Source organism: Aythya marila (assembly GCF_965140915.1).
Source record: "Aythya marila genome assembly, chromosome: 1".
Lineage (NCBI taxonomy): Eukaryota > Metazoa > Chordata > Aves > Anseriformes > Anatidae > Aythya > Aythya marila.
Window position 1 is genome coordinate 203,782,051 of NC_139042.1, and position 23,818 is coordinate 203,805,868.

At 41.6% G+C, this 23,818-nt stretch overlaps 1 protein-coding gene across 4 annotated transcripts; it reads right to left on the reverse strand.

Annotated features, from left to right (window-relative positions):
- Positions 1–5,778: 5,778 nt before the first annotated feature.
- Positions 5,779–22,642, reverse strand: RBM17 (RNA binding motif protein 17). Of its 4 annotated transcripts, none has more exons than XM_082751640.1 (12): positions 22,576–22,642; positions 20,857–20,997; positions 18,659–18,775; positions 17,605–17,771; positions 16,077–16,171; positions 14,949–15,005; positions 12,442–12,583; positions 10,657–10,808; positions 9,848–9,924; positions 9,364–9,462; positions 8,800–8,872; positions 5,779–8,656 (listed from the first exon to the last, which is right to left on the reverse strand). In XM_082751640.1, the coding sequence occupies exons 2-12, from the start codon at positions 20,977–20,979 to the stop codon at positions 8,553–8,555; spliced, it is 1,206 nt and encodes a 401-aa protein (XP_082607766.1). In that variant the 5' UTR covers positions 20,980–20,997; positions 22,576–22,642; the 3' UTR covers positions 5,779–8,552. The 4 variants fall into 4 exon arrangements, with proteins under 4 accessions (XP_082607766.1, XP_082607763.1, XP_082607764.1 ...); XM_082751637.1 differs by having other exon boundaries at positions 6,534–8,656; positions 16,077–16,174; XM_082751638.1 differs by having other exon boundaries at positions 6,534–8,656; positions 16,077–16,174; positions 22,552–22,599.
- Between the last annotated feature and the right edge of the window lie 1,176 nt (positions 22,643–23,818).

Below are 23,818 nucleotides of genomic sequence, written 5' to 3' on the forward strand. Positions count from 1 at the left end.
GCTGCAAATGCCAGGAGATGAGCAGCCAAGCACCAGCCTTCACGCCTGCCAAAGCAGGGTGGTCCTGTGCAAGAAGCACAACGGGGTGGGAGCACAGCTCTGGTCCCAACCCCTGCTGCCCACATTTATAGGGCTAAGAGCTTGGGGTGTATTAATGCTGGATGGAGACCAGCAGCAAAGGGACCACAGCCAGGGCTGTCAGAAGCAGACCTAAGGCTCTGCTCTCACATTCCTGCACTAACAGGAGAGGAATGCAGCACTGAACTCCGTGCTTTGGGATTTCCCAGTTTACTGATGCTCAAAAAGAAACGAAAGGGAATGCCAGAAAGCCACAATCATGAGCTCTGCACGAAATGGAAACTGGAAAAAGCAGATATGAGAGGAAAAACCTGCACAAGTGTGCATGCTGTCCCTTCTGCAACTAACTGCTTTGTTTTCTTTGGGTCTCATCTGCTCTGATCTTCCACTTCAGCTTTTCCACCCCAGTGTCCATTTCCCACCCCATTCATGTAGGGCTTTGCTTTCTGATGTGGGAAGCTGTGGGTTTGCTCCTGGGTACCGAAAAACACGAGCAATGCCCAGTGCCACCTGACCCAGACAGACGGCAAAATCACTAAAAGAGGACAACTCACTGCAGGATCGCATTCGTATTTATTGTGAGCGACTGCATAATTTTGGGTAAGGTATCAAGCACAGGCATACAGAGTTTGTCATGTTTCTCTCTCCTGAGGCACATAGAAGTGGAAATGTTAGGTTTGCCCCCCTTTTATCAGCAGTTAAAAGCCCTACAGACTTTATTTAATTCTCTCCTCCTTACCACTAACTTCATGAATTGCAACTTGAGTAACACCAGAGATTTATTGCAATAAAGAGCAAGTGAATTCACCCTGCACATTGAAGGCAAGCAGCACATCTTACCTGCTGGCTGCCTTTCTCTTCCTGCAATCTTACCAGCCTAAGCACTTGTTTAAAGAAAGTTTGAGTTTACAGATCCTTTGGTGAGGAGGAAAAAGGAGCAGGATTCAGTTACTGCTCCTGACAGAAGACATAAATATCTATGAGAAAGTCTAGAGCTGCCCAGCAGTGAAGGTCCGTAGGCTCTGGAGTTGGCTGACATTATAAGCAACTCACGTACTTGACAATTTTTGCATCCTTGAAAAATCCTGTCAGCTTCTACGATGCATGAAATGTCACTGTAGTTCTGTGAGGTAAAGGTTCATTTCCAAACTCACTCTGCAAACACGTAACAGGCACAGATAGCAGACTTCCCATGAGACCTGCCTCCTCTCTCACAGACCACTTACTCAACCAGCACCTCAAAATACCCACAAATGCATCTCATCCATTACCCCCAGCACCAGCATTCCCCTCCTCAGCTCAGTGTTTTCTCCAGCAAGCCAACACTGAGGAAAAAAAAAAGCAGTTGTAGTTGTCCACTAAACTGGTGAATTCCAAAAGTGTCTGGAATTAAGCTTTGGGCCAAAAGAGAGATGTGGTTCATCTATTAAACACCCCGTCAAGAACCATGTGTCCTTCCAGGAGCTGCCTGAGCATCTCCCACTGGGCTGTGCAGAAGTTTCCAGGACAGATTATCAGAAATCAGTGGTGGTGTGCAAACAACATACTGCAGAACCTTTTTTTTTTCTTCCTCCCAATTATATTGCACTAGGCTAGCCTGCAGCCTGTCCCTGGCACTACCATAATATGAATAAGCACAGGATAAAGTGTTTATGTTTTAATTCCAAAAGATTTGGATCTGGTGAGCAGGATTCAAGAGAAACAAGTGCTGGAGTCTCGGAGAGCAGAGTCCATTATTCACAGAGCAGATACAAGGATCAGTCTGTTGTTCTGCTGCGTTGTTGCCTCTTCTGTCCTCTGGAGGAACATGCTGTAAGGGGAAAGAATCACACTGATTTTGTACTGAGCCCGTTTTTATTTCAGTCTTTAGGAAAGTCACCGGTGGGTGACACAAAGCAGGCTGCTGGAGAGACCAGAGTTCAGCAAAGGGAGAATTTCCAACAGGAGAAAAGCTCCCGGGAACAGTGAGAAGTGTTTGCTCCTGAGGTTGAGCACTCTGTGCCTGCTGCCATCCGTGCCTCCCTGTTGATGGTTTTAACCCACAAACTAATCTCAAAGCCTTCACATCTCTGAAGGCCCATGGAGGTTTTCAAAGGAGAGGGCAGCCTGTGAATCACACAGGGCAGGCCCTGAGGCAGCGAGAAAAAATACTGATCTTTCACATATAAGCCAAACTGATCAGGTGATAAAGGCTCTGAGATTGCTCTTTAGCTGCAACTAGAATAAAATCTTCAGCATCACAGGGCGAGGAAAGCCATTTAATAGAAGTCTTGCCAATAGGACGCACCAAAAAAATTCCCAAGCCCGGGAGCTATTCTCAAACCCATCTATGAAAAACCCAACTCCTCCGCAGCTCAGCACATCAGAAAGCCAAAGCTCCTGGCTGACAGACCCAGAATTTCACAAAAGCTCAATTCTTTCCTCTGGCACAGGGCAGAAGCCTGAACTTACATCCTGACTGCCACCGAGCAGGAGCTGGAGTTTGGCCAGTGGGTGGACCTAGAAGCGGTGGTGTGACAATCTGCCACGATGCCCATCTCTCCTGAAGGGTCTCCTTCTGTATGGGAACACAAATAGAGGATTTAGGAAGCCAAACAACCTGAAAAAAACACAGGAGTTTTCAAAACAGCATGCAAACCTAGTTGCAAACAGGCTGTAGGTTCTCATTGCCCTGCTGATGGCAAATTAGCAGCCTGAGAGCACTGCTAACACAATCAGTCCTGATTCCTCTTCTAAGGACGAGTGCCTCATCAACCTGAAGGCATGCATTCCCCTAGGGAGCCCAGCCATTGCCACACAGCACTGCAGTTCTTGGACCGGAGGGTGCTTGTAAGCAACATAATCATCTCTCTTCAGTCGGGAGCAGCTCTTGATTTGGGAAAGGAGCAAGGTTACAGCCCTGTACCTGGTCAGGATCGCTTCATCAGTGGTAGATGCATCTGCAGGCAGCCCTCAGCTGTATGGATGCTCTTGTAGTTTCAATTTTTTAGATTATTTACATTTATTTCTAAAATTCTGGAGCAGCTCATCCTGGAAACCATTTCCAGGAACATAAAGAAGAAAATTATCAGGAGCATGGATTCAGCAAGGGGGAGTCGGAATCCCAGACTGGTTTGGGTTGGAAGGGACCTCAGAGCAAACCCAGTGCCACCCCTGCCATGGGCAGGGACATCTCCCCCCAGCCCAGGCTGCCCCCAGCCCCATCCAGCCTGGCCTTGGGCACTGCCAGGGATGGGGCAGCCACAGCTCCTCTGGGCAGCCTGGGACAGGGCCTCACCACCCTCAGAGGGAAGAATTTCCTCCTTATATCTAACCAATATCTCCCCTCTTTTAGTTAAAGCCATTCCCCCTTGTCCTAGCCCTACACCCCCTGACACAGAGTCCCTCCCCAGCTCTCCTGCAGCCCCTTCAGGCCCTGGCAGCCCTCTGGGAGGTCTCCCTGGAACCTTCTCTTCTCCAGGCTGAGCACCCCCAGCTCCCTCAGCCTGGCTCCAGCCCTCCGGGCATCTTCACAGCCCTCCTCTTGCAAAAAAGCAGCCTAGAGGAGGCACAGCTCAGAGGAGACCTCATCCACGTATATAAATACCTTAACGGAGGCACGAGGACAGTGGAGGCAGACTGCTTCCAGCATTGCTCTGACAGGACAAGAGGCAACAGACACAACCTGGAGCACAGGAAATTCCCTCTGGGCATCAGGAGACACTTCCCTGCAGGTGCAGGGGGTTGGAGCAGAGGGACCCAGAGGTCCCTTCCCACCTCAATCACTCTACAATTCTGTGAGATTACGGGGAATGAAAGACCTGTTTTGACAGACCATAAACATTCGTGATTTCCCATGTGATCCAGAAGTCAAATATAAGCATTTTGTGGATTTTGGAGGTGCATCACTTCGCAGCCCACTCCGGCTGGCCATGCCTGCTTGTTGGTGCTCTCATACTGGGAAAAAAAAAAAAATTTAAAGAGCTATTTTAAGTGCTATACTCTTATTGCTGCATCTCCTGGCAGATATGGAAGCAGCAATAACATTTTTTCCATCTTTTAAAAGATTATCAATAATTCACAACTTGAGATAAGCTGCAACTCACCCATTTTTCATGAGTAACACACAGGCAGAACTACTTGCAGGATGCATGGTTTCAAGATGAGTAAGCAGGACCCAGAATTTCAGCCTCCTGGTCCTGTGGCTGACATTCCTGCAGCAGCTGCCAAGATGCATGGCTTATCTCAACCTCCTCTATAAAATCAACAGCCATTTACTATTTTACTATTTTTATCACGGTTCTGTCTCACAGGAAATATGCTTCAGAAGTACAAAGGGTGTCATTTTCATGAGCTCTGGGTAATTAAAGGAATAGCTCATCATAAAGCCTAACTCCATTTTAACAAACTTTGGAAAAAACAAACAAACAAATAAACAAACAAACAAAAAAAAAACAGTATCTTTAATTTAACAAATTACTGCCTTAAATTTAACATAGGATGAATCCAAGTCTTCTTCAGGGCCTCTTTCTGCACTACGTGCTGTGAGGACAGCGCATCATTCGACTTTCTTCTTTAGCTGAACTTGCTTCAGCGTCTCAAGTTGAAGGCTAAGAACCCTCACCACCTCCTGCCCTCAAAATAAAAAGCAGCTCCTCCACGAGGAATTTGGATTTGGTTGCACAGCTGCAAGTGCAGGGCAATAGGGTGTAATCCCAGCCCTGCAACCAACCTGCTGCACGACCTCGGGCAAGGTTTTTTACCTGCCTCGCTCCCTCTTTGGATCGCTCTTTATACAGCTCCTGGTTCTTTGAGGCAACAGTTCTCACCTTTCATGTAATATTAGCACGTCAGGCTTGGATTTTGACAATAGTAATTTAAAACTTTAAAATGTTCCCTGTGAGCGCATCGGGATTCTTCAGTCTGACAGCAAGTGGGCAAGTGATAAATTGACAGCTGAAATTCAACACAGGCTAAATACAGAACAGGGCGCATAAGAAAACGCAGTCATAACCCGTGTTCTTAATGATGTGCTCTGAAATAGCACTCGGGAATGAAACCTGGAGGTTATAAAGACTACAAAAGCATGAAGGCAGTGCTTCTGCTATTAAAACAGCAATTGCTGTTGGAATTTCGGAAAAGAAAAAGGCAGGGAATGGCTATGGCACTATGCAAATCCCTGCTCTTTAGACTTCAGGGTGGATAACGCACCAGGGGCACCTTGCGCAGCTCCCAGCTGACACGTCCCACACGTCCCTCCCAGCTTGCTGCTAGCATCAGGACACTGCCAAATCTCCCTTAAGTAGCATCTAATCTAGATTCCCCGGAAGTAATGAACTGCTCGTGTGCTTAGCCTGGGAGGAGATTCGGTTATTCAGCACATCAGAGAATGAGAGTATTTACAAGGGTATTTAGAACTGGGAATTAAAGCTTAACTTTAGGAAATCAGGCCTGAAAAATACCAAAGACATCACCTGAAGCAGTATAACCAATACTATAGTGCCAGTAAGGCAAGCATCATTTTACAAGTCACCATTCTCTTCATTTTCTGTAATCATGGTCTTTTAAAGGCATCAGAAGAGAAATGAATATATTGGAGAAATAAAAGACAAAAAGAAATAAAAATATTATTTCTTGAGACCACAGTTAGGAAGTTATGTTTACAATGTACCTTACAGAAAAAGGTGGACACATAATTTCAAGAATGAAAAGTCAAAGAAACAACTGAAAGAACTTTGTGGGTGTAGCAAAGAGCTCTGAATTAAGTGCTACTGAGTTTTTTGAGAGGGTGCTGATGAACCATGGAAGGAAAAAAATGGAAAAAAATAGAAACAGAAAATACAAATAGAAAAAAAACTCACAACAGTTTCCAGAGGAGGCAGGAAGTAGAGAAGCAAATTCAGACTTCAGATGCAAATTTTTAAAGGCATGAGAGATACAGCCTTATCTAGCAAAGCCTGAGATAGCACATCAACTAGTTAAGTGGAAGAATGTACATCCAAAGAAAGAAAAAGAAAGAAAGAAAGAAAGAAAGAAAGAAAGAAAGAAAGAAAGAAAGAAAGAAAGAAAGAAAGAAAGAAAGAAAGAAAGAAAGAAAGAAAGAAAGAAAGAAAGAACTTGCTACAAACTACTTTATTTATCACAAATATCTGCCTAAGGACCCCAGTCAGCATGTCTGATCCTTGTCAAGTTTCCACATCCGTGTAAGTGCTTACATTTACTGTAGCAGCACCTAGAGGACAACTGCTTACAAACCAGGCTCCAACATCACGTGTTTGTACTGCACCAGCAAAACAAATACCTACAAGGAGACAAAACTAAGGCAACGTGCATCTGTTAATGCCTCGAGACGAGGTAAGCTGTCTCAGTGACCCCATGGTGCAGATTAATATTTTATTTAAAGAATTATCTCTCCCCTATGCAAATCACTAAAGCATAAGTCACCTCCCCTCTGTTTCCAGTGATAAGTATTAGTCACTAGTCAATGGCAATAAGGATTTTTATAACTAAATGGTTACAGAGCTTGCCAGCAAATCGGATCCTAGACAAAAGATGACCTCAAACACACTAAACTGGAAGCTGGTATTACAGAGAAAAAGGTAGAACAGCTAATTAGAAGACAAAAACAACAGTCTGTATACCTCAGGAAATGCTTAGGGCTAGTCACTCAGAACAGGAGTGTTTGCTGAAAGAAAAGCTGTAAATAAATCATGTTGCTCAAAGCCAAGTCATATTTCAAGCTAAGTTCAGATCGCACTAAATGGGTTACCAGCGGGTAACTTTCCGCAGCGTGACATTCAAATTACGTGACTCTTGTAAGCAAATCCATGTTAATTCATATTAGGCTAATTTCTTCATTTTCCTACATAGTAGCAAGGGCTTTAATGTGTTGCTCAAATAGAAAACTGACAGCAGAGTCGGTAACATAGTGTGGATTCTGTTATTGCCCCAAGTCCTGTGGTTTTAGGGTTAGTCAGGCTGGTTCTTCACCTCTGCTGCAGTGAGGTTTTTCTAGTGGAGGACCGCAGCTAGTGCCAACAGCACACACGTTGTAGAAGTGACCAACTTGGAGGGCAGGCAACAGAAGAGGACAGTAAGGAAGCTGACACGCGGTAGGTAAAATACAAGGTTTTTTTTAAAAATCGTTTTCTGTTTTACAGGCAAATGTTTGTACAGAGGTTGCTGGAACACAAACAGACAAAGTAAGCGGAAAACAAGACCATGGGTTTGCCATATGGATCTGCAGCCAAAACTTAATAAAAGGGCAGTAACTGGAGATACTCACAGCATTGATCAACTACAGGTCTATATCCCCTCCCCCCAGTACATGTGTATAACAGGAAAAAGACATCCAGCATCAACTTCCAAACAGCTAGAACACCCTCAGAGCTCTCTTCCGTTTTAATATCCGTACAATTTCAGTGGCAATTCTAGATGCAATGGAGCAGAGACGACCCCCACCATTGCCTAGCCACTTCTTAGTCACATATTGTTCCCAAACAAAAAGCGAACACAAAACCTGGAGCAGAATGCTATGCGTTATTTTACATCAGATTGAGAAGTTGTAGTGTTTAGAAGTTTAGTTCTTCCACTCTTCGGATTTTCTTAAGAGAATTTTCTTCCATTGCTTCCTATTTAGGTGTGAAACAATTATACAAAAATTAGTTACCTACACATGACATCAGAGGAAGTGAGAATCTGACAGCTGGCCAGGTACAAGAATGAGCTTCAGTTCTACCTATAGCATTTCAATGACAGTCTGTAGTCAGTTAACTCTGGATACTTCTAGCAAAGACTGCCTGACAGTACAGAGCATCTGCTAACAGTCCACTCATTCCGATTCAAATGGTTAAGTATTTTAAATTCCTTCCTCCTTCCATTTCCCTGGGTTAAACGTGTATTTTCTTTGGATTTGGGAAGAAATACAGACTCATTTCTTGTTACTCTGCTCTCCATTCTGGCATAGGAAGTATTATCCTGGAGTCAGGAGAGAACAAACTAGCTGCCAACTGTCCAACGACCCCAAATCACTCTGATGTGCAGAGGCGGAGGACTTACGAGCAAGGCTGGAACTCAGAGATATCATCAGGAAAGAGAAGCATGATAGCACACAGTCCTTTTCCAAAGCTTCCCACTTATTGTGGATGCAGCACAGGGACTCTCTGATGAAGCACCAGAACAAGGAAAGCAGGAATACAGACAAAGCATTTCCTCAGCAGTGGGTTTTCAAAAGAATGAAGTCATCTGAAAGCTCAAAAACACAGGATTCCCAGAGCAGTAAGCAGAATTGTGCAATTCAAAAACACAGAGACGTGAATCTTACTTTCAAAGGGCTTTATATTACAAAAAAAATGAAGTCACAACGAATGCGAAAAATCCATTCAATGAGGCTTGTTTCCAGTTTGCTAGGAAAGCTGCTTTCTCTTCTTTATTCCCAGCCTACTGCTGAAAACATGATTGCCAAAACAGTGACACCTTGAGATAGGTTTTTAAAGTCAAACTTGCTCTGCCAGATCCAGTACTCTGAACTTGTCCAGGTTGTAGAAACAAGCCTTCACCACTCGGCCTCCGAAGTATCTTCCATTTAGATCCACAACAGCTGGAATTGAAACCAAAAACAGGTCAGCAAGCAGCAATTCAGTAAACTACAAATTTCTTTAGCTAAACAGTTTAATGAGTGGGACTGTTTAATCTATTTGAGGAAGTTAACTCTGCAATTCATGACACAATTTAGTAACCTACCTTTGATTGCAGATTCAACCCGTTCAAACTCTAAAAATATTCTTACAGCTTCATCATCAGGGGCACCAGGAATCTAAAAAAAAAAACAAAAAAAAAAAACAAAAAAAACATGATTAGAACGTAAGAAAACTATTGTTTTACGTTACTGTTCTTCACAAAAGTAGCGAGAAGAACACAACAAAAATAAGTAGGTATAATTCAATTCTCCTGTTGTCAACAGGAGGTTGAATACTACCAAATTTTTGTCCCCCTTCTCTAAGGAAATCTTTCAGAGCAACTGGATTGAGAAGCTTCTACAATTTAATCCCATAAACAACTCAAAGTAAAAGACTAATTTAACAGCAGGAACTAAAATGTTCCAAAAGCACAACACCTGGGGATTTTGCCCATTTTCTGACATAAAAAGTTGGTATCGTACATATATTGAAAATACAGAATCACTACAGAGCAAATAACCCTGTGAGATCTTCTTATCTATGCCCCTTCTGTACAGCAGTAGCATGCCAGTCCTGTGAGACAGATACTCAATTCACTTTTGGAGCAGCCAGAGAAACCATCTCTTACCTCGAAGATGACACACTTCCCAACCTTGCCGTATTTTTCACATTCTTCCTTTGTTTCAACTTCTAGATCTTCGTCCACCTCCCCAGCACCTACCATGTTCTGAAAGTTTAAACAACAAACAACCCATTGGATGTTGTCTGAAGAGACAGTTACGTCAACAGATCACGGATGCATGCAGCTGTGAACATGAATTCCCCAAGCTTGTATTTACCAGGTCAAAAACCATTCTGTCAATTGCCAGAGGGCTAGATCGTTCCCTAGGACTGAGACACTGTGACGTGGTCATGGTGTAATCTAAATCAGTGTTGATTTATAGTCACAACTTGTATCTCAGGGAGGCATATTTCTCCACAGAGCACTATGTAGGTGCAGGACAGAATTGTCCAATCTTGTACAGTTGCTGTAATAGGAGCTCAGATTTAAGCATTTAACCCAGTTGTGTACACTGAAAATATCAAGACACAACCCCTCACTCACAACTTACCCTTAGTAACACCACTTTAGTTGGGCATTTCAGTATCTCAGTCAACGGGTTAGAATCCGTTTTCTTGGTTGCATCTGCTATGAAAAGAGTAAAGTGAATCATGGAATAATTTAAGGCTGAAGCAGATTTAAAGCTCACATGGGGCCTTTTTATCAAATCTTAGTGTTACCAAACAGTGAAATAAGTCAATAAATGTAGTTTCATATTGGTGAGGAATAGTCTTCCAGAACTTGTAGCTACTTGGAAGGACAATAAGCAGAAAAAACATTGCTCCAGAGAACAGATAATGTACTATTTCTTTCATTGAAGTCACTCCTAAGTTCAAAATTGCAAGAGATCCACTAAGAACTAAAAAAAAAACAAAACCAAAAAAACAGATCTCCTGACTTCCAACACTTGTGCTAAGGCAGAAGTGCTGTTGTAGTAAGCCTAAATGTTGTCTCTAGGTCCAACAACAGCATGCAAACGAGGACAGTATCTAATGCCCATGATATGGAGAAAGCCAGAGAAGCAGAGCGGAATCATCCCTTGAAGAGAAGGTACAGACAGGCTTCTGAATACTGAAGGAGGACAGCTGATAGGGAAGGGGAGAACGAGATAAAATAATTAATAGAAGATCACCCCCAGGAAAGATAAATTTCCACAGGAGGGAACAGGAGTCATTCTTCCAACTAACTAGTATTTTCTGCTAGGACAGATGGCAAGCAGAAATACAGAAGCTCCCACTGAGCCTGAGCTATTATTTCCCCAACCTCTTTTTTTTTTTTTTTTTTTTTTTTTACAAACTTATTGGCACAGGACAAAATTACCTTTCTCTGTAGCATCGCCAACAATGATCTTGCCACCCCTCTTGCTTGTTTTCTCTACTGATAGTGCTGTGCTCAGCCCCTGTTCATGCTTTCCCAGCCCCTGACCCTCTCTGAAACCATACTTCTGCATGATTTTATGAGCTACTGTCCCTCTGCAAAAAGAAAAAGCATCAGTTAGTAAAGGTTTCTCACAAGAACATCACCATTGCTTTTCTCAAGAGTGCTCAAATACTCAAAAGTTGTTTATGCTTTTCCAAACACAACCAAACTCCTATTAGCAGTGCAAGTCAACATCATAAACTCCACAGTAAGTCACGCAGCATATTACAACAAGGCCCATTTAGCTCAGTTTCTTATCTTTGTCAGTGGCTGCTATCAAAAGCTTGAGAGAAAAGGCAGATGAGGAACCATCTGTTTCCCACATTAGATTACTCCTACTATCTATTGTTTTGAACTCTGCACAAGCTCCAAAGTACACAGCTTTGCTAGCCCTTCCTATGACAACCCGGATATTCTTAGTATTAATTTACATGTCTCTCCTTTCTGAGTTGTGAGGCAACGATTCCCTCATCTATTTAAAAGTGTTATCTTTGTTGGCATTTCTTTGGTGACCATAACAGGCCAAGGCATAAAAGAAATGTCACGGTGCAGTAGTTTACACCACAGTCAATATTCTACTCTCAGTCACTCCCACTTTACCAATACGCACGCTGCACAGAGAACATCACATCAATGACTACATAACCATTTTCTAGCCATACCATATGAAACATACAAAGGCCCATTAAAGAAAAAAAAAGCTAAAAAGTCTGTCTATGCAATGCTTAAAGGTCAAGACACTGAGTCGCAGAATAAGCAGCAGCCAACTGGGTAGTCAGAATAAGACAGTTTAGGTAATATTTTCAGCACTTCTTTCAATGAAGTGCAGGCTCCAGGGTAGAGCTAACTAGAGGCAGTAACAATAGATAAATTGGTCCACCAGCACATCACAGAAAAATTTATAATTTTTCTGAGCAATGTTAAAAAAAAAAAAAAAAAAGTGTTTCCATTAAAAAAAGCTGCATGAAAAACTGTCTCCAAAACCAGAAATGTAGTGTAATAATGTAATAAATCATAATTTTAGGGCTGTGTTCCTCCTGCATGCAGTTTGGATCAATGAGGCTGCACTTCTGCAACACCCAATATGACTGATGAGAGGGCCATAGCCAACCACTACACCTTTCAAATGGGTTTTCGAAGCTGCTTTTAACTGTAATTTTGACTTTGCCACCACAGTAGTAACACAAGCACTGCACACAATGCTAACCCAAGGCAAAAAATTGAACAGACAGATTTGCAGCCACAGCTGCTGCCACAATCATGCAAATATGCCTTGAATTTTGGAAGAAACAAACACACAAACCAGAGTTGAAGTGATTTGCCTGTTGGTATGTAACAAATTCAGGACAAAGCTGGAAAAGAAACCTAGAGGAACTGAAATGCCATCTGTGCTTTCCTGCAAACTACATTAGCTTGGCTTGTACAAGCCATAAACACTTCATATTGGAATGTGGCTCCAAGACTTGCCCTAAAATCACAGCCTTGAACACAGCCACCTCCAATGCATTTCTCTAATTCAAGAAAATCCACTGCTTTTTCTGCATCCTGTCAGTTAGGACTACACGCACTCAGACTAACCATATGCATGCAGTAGGTTATGTTCTTCTCTACTGACAAGTATTCTAACTTTTGGTTTCCACCACCTAATATTTTTTTCCACAGCACGTAAACATGTCAAACATTTACCCCATGTTAGCAAGGAAAGAGTTGCTAGGTCCCGTGGGGGAACGAGGTCTGTCTGGCTCATCATACACTGGAGGAGGAATAGCTGCTTTAGAAGATGGTGCCCGAGGTCTTGACTCCTCTTCAAATGGGAATGATGCTACAGCTGAAGAAAAGAGATGCTTGATTATTCACTAAAATATGCTGAACTACCTATTTGTTATGAACAGTACAGCACTGTACCTTCAAGTTAACTCACAGAAAGATCTCCAACTGCAAATTGTATTTTTTTCTCCTTTAATACTGACAAAGTCCACATATATCCAAATCAGAAGAATGTTTTCTTTGCATGTTCAGTTTTATTATCCCCCTGTCTCTATCTCCCTTCCTCTCCCTCTCTATCCCCTTCACCAACCAAAATTTAAAGAGTTATTCTGGACTTCCCTCATAGAATGAGTTTGTATCCAGAAGTCTATAATGCATGCATTACTCTCTTACTTATCAACTGGCAAAAAGAAACATTACGAGGCCACCTGCACTACAATGAGTTTATCTAGACAGAGCACAAGCAAACTTAAAGCTCCATTCATCAGAACATGATTATGACAAAAAAAATTATCAATGCACACAGCCTGGAGCCTGAGGGCTGCAAAGAAAAGAACACTGTACATTTACACAAAGGAGAAATCAGTCTTTCAAAAAAAAAGAATTCAAAGCAAAATATTTGTACAGTCTTAAGAGATCTTACTGACAATTTTTGAAATGAAACTTTTCCTGGGGGATGGACACACACACACACACACATATATATCATACTGATTAGATTATTGTACTATCTTCCATTGACAAGTCGAATTGAAAAAAAGTTAAAAAAAAAAAAAAAAACAAAACCACAACAAAAAATCTACAGAACACTAAAGAAAGTATGCAGAACACACTTTGAAATGTATCTATGGACTGACTTCATTATAGATTATTTTCTTGAGAACTAGTGTTTGTAACTTTCCAATATGTCAGATGTGAAGTTTGAGAACACCATATGAGGAAAAAAAATCCTTATTTAAGCAGCAGACAGACTGGACTATGGGACTTCTGCTACAGCAATATTTTCTGAGGTTTTTCCAGCCTAGCTTTGGGTGTCGAGTAACAAGCAGCACAAAGATTTCCTTGTGAGATCATCTCACTTTTTGAAAGCTCTCCCCCTTACGATATTTCTACCATTTCCAGCCTATATTTATTTTTCCTTGACACCACTCAATTGCTCTTAATTATTGACTCAAAATGATCTTTCTGTTTTTAGTGTTTACACACTTCAAATACTTTCACTGTTGTATCATTCACTTACTCTGCCAAGCTTCATTTTTTATTTGAATCTTCTCTTAAATAAAATCTGGACTTCCAAAGGGAAGTCTTTTAGGTGCATTTTCATTAATATTTTTAACAACGTAAAATAACAAACAGCATGTTTTATATTTAAAAATGTAAAATAATCAGACATGCAAACAAGCAGTTTTCTTCTTACAGCAAGATTATGCCATCTAGTGGACAACTCCAGCCATCAACCTGAACTCATTAATAGAAACCCTACTAGACAAAACTCTTCAGTAGATAACACATCCATCGAAAACTTACAATTTAGTGTCTGTAGTGCATGACCCCTTTAGAAAAAGCATTCATAAAGTATCCCCTAAAACAAAGGACAATGGAGAAAATCTCTCTGTACCACAGAGGTTTCTAGCCTACCTAAAGAAACCCATCTGCAACATTTCTTTTACATCACAAATCATAGAATGGCTCAGGTTGGAAGGGACCTTAAAGACCATCTAGTTCCAACCGCCCTGCCACAGGCAGGGGCACCACCCATCTGACCTGAAGCCCTGAACAACTCATCGAGCCTGGCACTGAACCTTCCAGGGATGAAGCATTCACAGTTTCTCTGGGCAACCTGTTTCAGTGCCTCACCATCCTCAGAGTGAAGAATTTTCTCCTACCATCTAATCTAAATCTCATCTCTTGTGGTTTAAAACCACCCCTCCTTGTCCTATCACTATCTGGCTGAGTAAAAAGTCACTATCCATCTTTTTTTATAAGCCCCCTTTAAGGACTGGAAGGCTGCAATGAGGTCTCCCCAGAGCCTTTTCTTCGGGCTGAACACCCCCAGCTCTCTCAGCTTTTCTTCATAGAAGTGCTCCAGCCCTCTGATCATCTTGGTGGCCTTCCTCTGGACCCACTCCAACAGTTCCACGTCTTTCTTTTGCTAACAGCCTCAGTGAGCAACTAAACATGGTTACAATAGACCAGCCTGTTAAAACACTTCTCTAGCAATACAGAAACTATCCTTTAGAACAGAGATGTGGAACAGTAATATCACAGGCTCCTTACAGCCTACCCCCAACAACAAGCAACTAGTACAGGTCCTTGGACCAGAAAGAACCACACAAGAATTGCAGGATGACTTAACTGACTAGAAGGTTGAGTGATAATCAAGCGATACTACTAGATTTTAGAGAACAGGGTTTTGTTGTACTTACGTTCTTTGTCCTTCTCAACAAGAGAAGTGGGTGGTGCAATAGCAGCCCCTCCCATACCTATGAAGAAAACAGAAGAGAACATGGTTGTATGGTTAGGTTCTGCTGCTTGGAATAGCTTCACTGAATTTTAACACAGCTGCTGGCTCCTTGCCAGCCAACTCTTAACATGCATCACTGTAAGGAGAAAAGCAGCAACCTGTAGAGCTTAGGGATATGGTTTAGTGGAGGGCTGTTAGCGTTAGGTTGGAGGTTGGACTCGATGACCTTGAGGTCTCTTCCAACCTAGGAGATTCTGTGATTCTGTGATTCTGTAACCAAGGAGTTCAAGTTAATAACTAGAAACAAACGAAAGGCACGTCCAAGGAGACAACATCACACTGCTGTGATGTACTACGTATGGTATCTATAATAAACATACTCTGCAGGATTTCAGAATTAAAGACTACAAAGGAAACAAACCTTCAGTACTAAAACTGTTCAATTAAGCCAAATGAAGAAGATAGTCTGTGCAAGATTAACCACATTTTCGTAAGAGCACAGTACAAAGCCCCTTTCCTATTTTAGTGTACAATATTTTAATGTAGTCCCAAACATCCAATGTAGAGCGCATGTTTTAAATGTCCTTTGTCAGAAATTTTCTTTTCTAAAATAAAACTAGAGCTGAATTATTTACGGTAACTTTGCTGCTAAAAAGAACAAAATTTGTTTATGCAAAGATACGTCATTACCCAGATCCACATCTTGCTAACCAGTTTTAAGGGTATTCAGATAATAAATACAGGAATGGTGAGCACTAACAGTGAAAACTCAACCATGATTCCCATAGCCTGATTAAATCTCGTATTTCCCTTCTTTCCTGGAAGCTACACCATACAGAAACTTAAAACAGGTATCAACAAAGTGTGAATAGGGTTTTTTTTCCCCACAAATAATTAAACTGATGTCTCCTTCCATGGGAAAAAAATGCTTTCTGTATTAAAATGGTTATGATGTAATAAAATGCTTTATTCTAAAGGCTCAGAAGTAACAGCACACCTCTCAGCTGAGAAGAGATGAATACAGGACTGCGAACTTCCCCATATTTCTCCTTTTCTTTCCCCCCATGAATAAGATGAACAACTCCCTTACTTCTTTTTCTTCTCTCCCTTTCGTAATCTTCATCTTCATCAGAATCTGGATCTGGTCTTCTTGAAAACCCACTGGCTTCATGTCTGTCTTTACGTCTTCTAGGAGACACAATAAGTTAGGATAAGAAACAATCAAAGTTAACTCTGCTTTAATTCATGATACCACCACTTGCTGTGTGAGATACAGTTACACTCTAATTGGCATTTTATAACATGTTTTTCACAGCGCTGTAAGTAAACACCTTTACTTTTATTTTTTTTGTTTGTTTTTGCTTTTATTCTTACAGAATATTATTTCTGAAATATAAGATGGATTCAAAGCAAGAAGATTATTTTCTGCTTGCAAGCCAGCCAAGGAGAACATAGGGAAATGAGGAAGCATATGAGTGAATCTAGTCCAAATTGACTACGCTGACTGAATGACTACAATTAAGAGGTGTTGGATACAAGCAACAGGAAGGTAACAGAGACCTTAAAGAATCACCCTGCATATACTAAGTCACAGTCTTGACTAAATAGCAATCAGCACTGAAACTGTGGAAATGCCAACCCAGAATTCTAATATCCTGTGTGCTAGTTAGAAAGAAGTACAACAGAGCCTTGAGCACTCCTCCTCTACCAGAATAATGAAGATCATAAATAACAGAAGAGGCCAAATAACTAGAAATATTAACTTCCACAGTCTATGCAGGGAGACAGAATATGCCTCCTCTAACTCAACAGACTTCAGGCAATTCATACCATGATTAAATTGCTTATTAATTTCATTTAAAATGAACAAGTAGTATCTTATTGTCAGGGTGACAGATGTTCACCACCTATTTCAATAGGACACTGAGTCTACATTCAACATCTTTAATAAGATTAAAAAGATTACTTATTTCAGGGAAAGGGCACTGAAATGCTTAAAAATAAGTAGCATTTTCTTTTGTCCAGAGACAAGAGTAATAAATATACAATTAACTTACTTAAACTGAGTGTAGAATATTAAAAAAAAAAAAAAAAAAAGGAAACTATGCCTCTCAAAGACAGTGCAAGCTATGTAGCTATGTCTTTAAAACTGAAATGCATTCGTCTGTCTGTTGTATGTAAAAGCAGAAAAAATGGTTTATCATGATGAGCAATGAAAGGTATTTCTGAAGCCAGGTTATACTGACATCAAATACTCTAAAGTATCTGTGAGGTCATGGTCCGATATTGATGAAGTACCCAAATACTGCTACTAGTATTGAAAAACAGGAAATATAGATGAATTTGGCAAGTGTCTTTCAGATTGCCCATTACAAGACAAAGAGGATGTACACATGATAAATCCTATGACTTTTGCTATGCTAGGTGACTTTAGCAAAAGAATTAAAATACATTAATTAAAAAAATTTTGCTTGTATCTGAAAGCATAGAATATTTTTCAATAAATCTTTTCAAAAGTTCCCTGAAACTCTTCAGAGGAACGAAAACAAATATCAATCTTTAGATAACTATTCTTAACTTAACAGTCAATATGCCACGAGTTAAAACAGAAGCCTTACTTTTCTCTTTCTTCAATCTCCTTTTGCCTCTCCAGCTCACGCTGCCTCTGTCGTTCCTCTCTCTGACGCTTTACTACTTTTTCATAATCATTTGGAAACATAGGATCATACTCATCTGCCAAAGGAATCAATACATCTCCTGCAGAAAAACCACTTGGTACAGGATCCTTACAAGAGAAAAGGGAGAGCAGTGATGTTTTTCAGGTGAGATTTGAAAACGACTTCTAGTTGGATACAAAGTTTAACGCTTCCTTCTCACTCCCAACACTGAGAACTCAATTCCTAACTTCTGTAATGGAAGTAATAATATCCCAATCTTACTGCCATTAGAAGAAATCTTTGCTTTATTTCAAAACATTTCACCTAGTCTATCACCACTTCAAATTTTTCCATGAAGAAAGAATCCCCGCATCAAACAAAGCAGCAGCAAATCAACATGGACACGAATTTTTCAATATTCATACTAGAAAACGTGTCTTGCTGCTGCAACTGTCTGCAAGGGGTCCTCCCGTGCAACGTCAGTCTTTTTCATCATCTGCTACTAATACAATACCAAAGGTAGGCATATAGTTCTCCTTTTATCTGGAAAAACTATTTCAGAACCATCACCTTTCAAGAAGTTTCAGGGAAGAAGTTTCTCTGAATTATTTGCCATGAAAAGTCCACTTTAAAAATAGGTGGCTTTTGTTTTGTTTTTAATGACTATTTTTATAACGGTCTAGTTACAACAGTGGTGCAATTACAATTAATCTTCATTATTTATCTGACCAAAGCGTCATTTTGCAAAATACTTTGAAGCTGTCCAGCAGAAATATGCTAGGAAGAATGTTTTAACTTCGCTTTCATCTGGGTACTTTCACACTGTATCATATGGAAGTCCATATCAAACTGCGACTTTAATTCATTTAAGATCCTCCAAGCAGAAGAAACCAATTTCAGAAATTGGTCACTTCTCTGAACACTTGGAAAGACAATTCAAAACTAAAACGCAATCAAATAATTGCAATCCAGAAAACTCTGTTAACAGATGCATTTTTATATGCCTTGGCCTTACCTTTAACCCAGCTGCTACATGAGGTGGAGTGTCCACAATCTGTCTCTCATCAGAAGAGCTGCCTCGTTTCAGGTCTATCACTGGAGCAAGGACTGTTGTTTGTTTTGTTCTCTGACTCTAAAAAATTACCAAAATACAAAATGTCCAAAAAGGTTAACAAAATAGCTTTCTAAAAAGCAGCTTTATTTATATACTTAAAGTTGATTTCTCCAATTTCTCTTTTAAAGGATAAAAACCAGTATCAGATCCTTCACTGTGCAAAGCTCGATATATCATTTATTTTAAACTTACCAGCATACAGTAACTCTCAATATTTCTAAAAAATATTTCTGATGTAGCTAACTTAGCTTATTTCATATTTTAGTGGTGGCAAAGGCCGACTCAGCTCAAAGCCAGATGTTTGCCAACGATGGTTATAAAACTAGTACACAAATACAGATCTGATGCAATACTTCAAAGCAAGCTTCAGTTAAACCAGCGCAGACCTTCCCCTTTTTAAGCGAGAGGGATCAAACTTTGCTTGCATATGTACTAGAACATACAGTGAATGGTTTGGACTAGGACTAAAACTACGTGTCAGAAGTTTGGGTGATCTCTCTTCAGATGAGTTTGAACCCAGTGGATTTTTTTTAAGAAGGGGCTCAGAATTATTCTAAAGACAAATTATAGTGTTTGTCACATCTTTCCATCTAATAAAATGCATCAAACTATTTTGAATTTTCAATTGTCCGATCCTATTCTTCTATTACTATTATTATTATTCTATCTGCAGATACGTGGACAAAAAAAATACCTAGGAGTAGACATTTCACATCTCATTCATGCAGGCTCTTCCAACTAACAACAAAATCCTGCTCTCAACTTTAGTGACATAAATTAGGAGTAATTCCAAGAAAGGAAAAGAAAAAAAATAAAAAAGCTATGCTTAGATCGTTATTCTGTATTTGTACCACTACTATTTTTTTTAATTAAATAATCTCACTCTTGACCCTACAGACCACAGAAAACATAGATGTGTCTCACATGAGCCAAACAATCAACACTGTTTAAAGAAACTGGGTGAAATACTGTAGCAACAAAAAGAAAATGGCTCTGTCATAGTTGAAGCTCAAAGAATTAGCTTGCACTCCTTTTCTGTCTTGTACACTTGATATTTGGGAAGTGATTGTCCCCCTGTACTCGTCTCTGGTGAGGCTGTACCTCAAGTACTGTGTTCAGTTTTGGGCTCCTGGCTACAAGAAGGACATGGAGGTGCTCGAAAGAGTCCAGAGAAGGGCTACGAAACTGGTGAGGGGTCTGGAGAACAAGTCCTGTGAGGAGCGGCTGAGGGAGCTGGGATTGTTCAGCCTGGAGAAAAGGAGGCTCAGGGGTGACCTTATTACTGTCTATAGGTACGTTAAAAGAGGCTGTAGCGAGATGGGGGTTGGTCTATTCTCCTATGTGCCAGGTGACAGGACGAGGGGGAATGGGCTAAAGCTGCGCCAGGGGACGTTTAGGTTGGATATTAGGAAAAACTTCTTTACCGAAAGGGTTGTTAGGCATTGGAATGGGCTGCCCAGGGAAGTGGTGGAGTCACCATCCCTGGAGGTCTTTAAAAGGTTTAGATGTAGAGCTTAGGGATATGGTTTAGGGGAGGACTGGTTAGTGTTAGGTCAGAGGTTGGACTTGGCGATCTCAGAGGTGTCTTCTAACCTAGGCAATTCTATGATTCTGTGATATATTTTCTGCAAAAATTTCCAAAGCACAACAATTTGCACATTAGCACCTAAACCCATTTAAAACAACAAGCATAAAATGAGGCAAATAGGTAAGTAACAACTGATACAAATACAAAGAACGACCAACAACCAGTACTAACAACAACCAAGTGCATTATGACCCTTATCTACTCTGGAAAAAGAAAAAGGCAGCTTAATTTCATTATCTTCAAAGTTAAAGAGAGCTTTTGGCACTCCAAGCAACAAGACTTGAGGCTCACAGCAAACACATCACTTCTTTGTTCAATTTTAGTCTTGCAAGACGTCCTAGAACACACTTCAAGAAACAGGCATCTTGTTTTCTCCCCACCTGTTTTGCTAGGCTCCTTGCTACAAACTGATAGACAAATCCTAAATTACCCCAAATCAGCATCCTAAGGTCAAGAACTCCTATTAAAAGAAGTTTTAATAATAGAAAGCGAAATTACAAAGGGATTATACCTTTGCTTGAGTGAGTGCTGCCTTCTTCACCTGCAATTGAGACTGCAGTAGTTTGAAATTTTTGGACCAGCCTTCTGTTTTGGAATCGCTGGTCTCAACTCCCAGATCATCGTAAAGTGACATTTTCTCTTCAATTTAAAGCTACAAAACACAAACATATAAATCAGATTATTTAACAAATCTTACATCCAGTACATAGTTACTACTACTGTGGATATGTCTGTACACCGTATTTTTAAATATATTTTTTCCAAGCCAGAGAGAATTCCAAGTGATAACATTTTTCTGCTTAGTAGCAAACATACAGACTATAAGTAAGGCTGTGCAAAAATAACTCTTTTAAAAGGTAATGAATACTCTTCAACTGTTAACAGGTGCCGGGAACTTTCCAAAATTACATTTGTAGCTTTAGATATCAATCATTTCAAGTTCTGAACCTACACTGTAGTACATGCCAACATTTAGAGGTTGCCCACGAAATCCAACATCAAGTACAATGCAAGCTACAAGACTTCCAGATCCAAACAAAACAATTCCTGTCTCTCCTGACATTAAAGTTATCTGCACAAACACATCAACATTCTGATCCTCTTTGTTAACATCACTACTTTTTGCATCAGTGTAGGCTGAAAAATAATATCTTTTTTATAATAACTATACTTGCCAGAGCATTCTTTGCCAAATTATTTTTAAATAACTGTTTTCACAGCATGCAATGGCCTCACAAATACACTGAACAAACACAGAAAGTGTGTGTGTGTGTGTGTACATATATATATATATATATATATATATATATCAATTAGCTAAATAACAACATCAATGACGTGACATGAAATATACCACTTTGTCTGATACTGTGCCTAACATGAAAGGAAAAAAGACAAAATTTGAATGCAAACAGAGATCTGTTACCTGTGGAACAATCTGTAAGGCCGTTATTTAGCCTTTGTTAGGCCTGGATTACAGTCTCTCTCCAGCCAAAAGCTTTAACTTTCTAATTTGCTGCAGGAACGAACATTACTGATAAATGTTCTGCAGTGAAATGTTATAGGCTCATTAGAATAAGGCCTTGCTCCCACAGACGTGACAGATAGTTACGTTTCAGAGAACATGCTCTGCTATAGATCTCTCTTAGATGTGTTTAAATTTATGTGAAAAATCTTAGATGCAGGCGACAGTACTCCCAAAGGGGGGCATGCTCAGCAAAAATTTATAAAAATAAATAAATAAATAAATAAATGCCGATTTCATCCTGCTGAGGACTGGGAATAATCAGGGCTCAGTGGAACACAATTCACCTAGAAAATAACCCATTCTATGGAAAAGGAAGGATTATTGGGGTTATTATAAACATGGGCATAGGCAAGGATACATATAAGGGACATATTTTGATGCAAATGGAAACGGGGTGAAAAAAAGGCACTAAGTACCACAGGGAAGAGGGGATAGTGCCAAACAAGAGGCAGAAAGCCAAGCACAGGCACTATAACCACAATAACACCAAAAATCAGCCTGCTGCTTCTGCCCACACAGGGGCCGAGGCCTGAGGGACCCCCCCCACAGGCCTACACCCCCCTGAGGGGAGCAGCCGGAGGGTGCCGGCCACCTTCATCCCACCTCACCCAACGCCCTCCCTTCCCTCTCGGCACCCCCAGAGCCCGAAGGCGGCCTCCCCGGGCATGCAAAACCGACCGGGGCCCGCCTGCCGCCGCTCACCCGTCACGGCGCCGCCATTAGCCGGCCGCTGAGGCAGCCGGGACGCGGCTCCCCTCAGGGACGGCCGCGCCTGCGCCCCGCCGCCCGCCCCGCCGCCATCTTACAGCCCCCTGGCGGCGGGAGGAGGGAGCGGCCGCCATCACGCCTCGCTCCCCGCCACGGTGTTTTCGCCAAGTCCCAGTTGGAATATAGAGTCATTAAATTTAAAAAGCCCTCCAAGATCATCTGGGCCAACCATCCCCCTACCACCAATGTCACCCACCAAACCAAACGATGTCCCCAAGCACCACATCCAACCTCTTCCTTGAACACCCCCAGGGACAGTGACTCCACCACCTCCCTGGGCAACCCGTCCCAGTGCCTGACTGCTCTTTCTGAGCAGAAATGTCTCCTCATTGCCAACCTGAACCTCCCCTGGCACAACTTGAGGCCATTCCCTCTGGTCCTATCACTAGTTATCTGTGGGAAGAGGCTGACCCCCGGCTCCCTACACCTTCCTTTCAGGCAGTCGCAGAGAGCAATGAGCTCTCCCCCGAGCCTCTTCTCCAGACCAAACACCCCCAGTGCCCTCAGCTGCTTCTTACAGGACTTGTGCTCCAGGCCCTTCACCAGCTTCGTAGTCCTTCTCTGGACATGTTCTAGGGCCTCGATGTCCTTGTAGTGAGGGGCCCAAAGCTGAAAACAGCACTTGAGGTGCGGCCTCACCAGAGCAGAGTACAGGGGGGCAATCACCTCCCTGCTCCTGCTGGCCACACCATTCCTGACACAAGCCAGGATGCCCTTGGCCTTCTTGGCCACCTGGGCACACTGCTGGCTCATGTTTAGGACAGCATCTATCAACACCCCCAGGTCCTTTTCCTCGGCACAGCTTTCCAGCCACTCTGCCCCAAGCCTGCAGCGCCACATGGGGTTGCTGTGGCCAAAGTGCAAGACCCAGCACTTCGCCATGTTAAACTTCCCAGTGCTCACCAGTACAGCACTGGGAGGGAGCCCCCAGCCCTGCTCAACACTGGGAGTTGTAGGATCAGGGAGACTGTATTGTGATGGGGGAAGGAGGGAAGTTGCTGTCGTTTCTGACCTCCGCCTGTGACCAGATAATGTTTTTTAATTAAGCTGCCAGAGCCCCAGTGGAGCACCCATCTACAGACTGTGGTGCCCCCAGTGCAAAATTTGATATAAATAGCAATGAAAATGGTGGGTGTGAAGTTTCTGGCCTGGGCAGGACTGCCTGGAGATGTCAGCA

Bases quoted from the DNA above. Each gene is read 5' to 3' on its own strand.
- RBM17 (XM_082751637.1), bottom strand. From the start codon at position 20,979: ATGTCACTTTACGATGATCTGGGAGTTGAGACCAGCGATTCCAAAACA. The intron at 16,175-17,604 runs GTAAGGCTTCTG...TGTGTCTCCTAG, and splicing joins GAGATTGAAGAAAGAGAAAA to AAGACGTAAAGACAGACATG. The intron at 15,006-16,076 runs GTAAGGGAGTTG...TTTTCTTCATAG, and splicing joins AAGGGAGAGAAGAAAAAGAA to GTATGGGAGGGGCTGCTATT.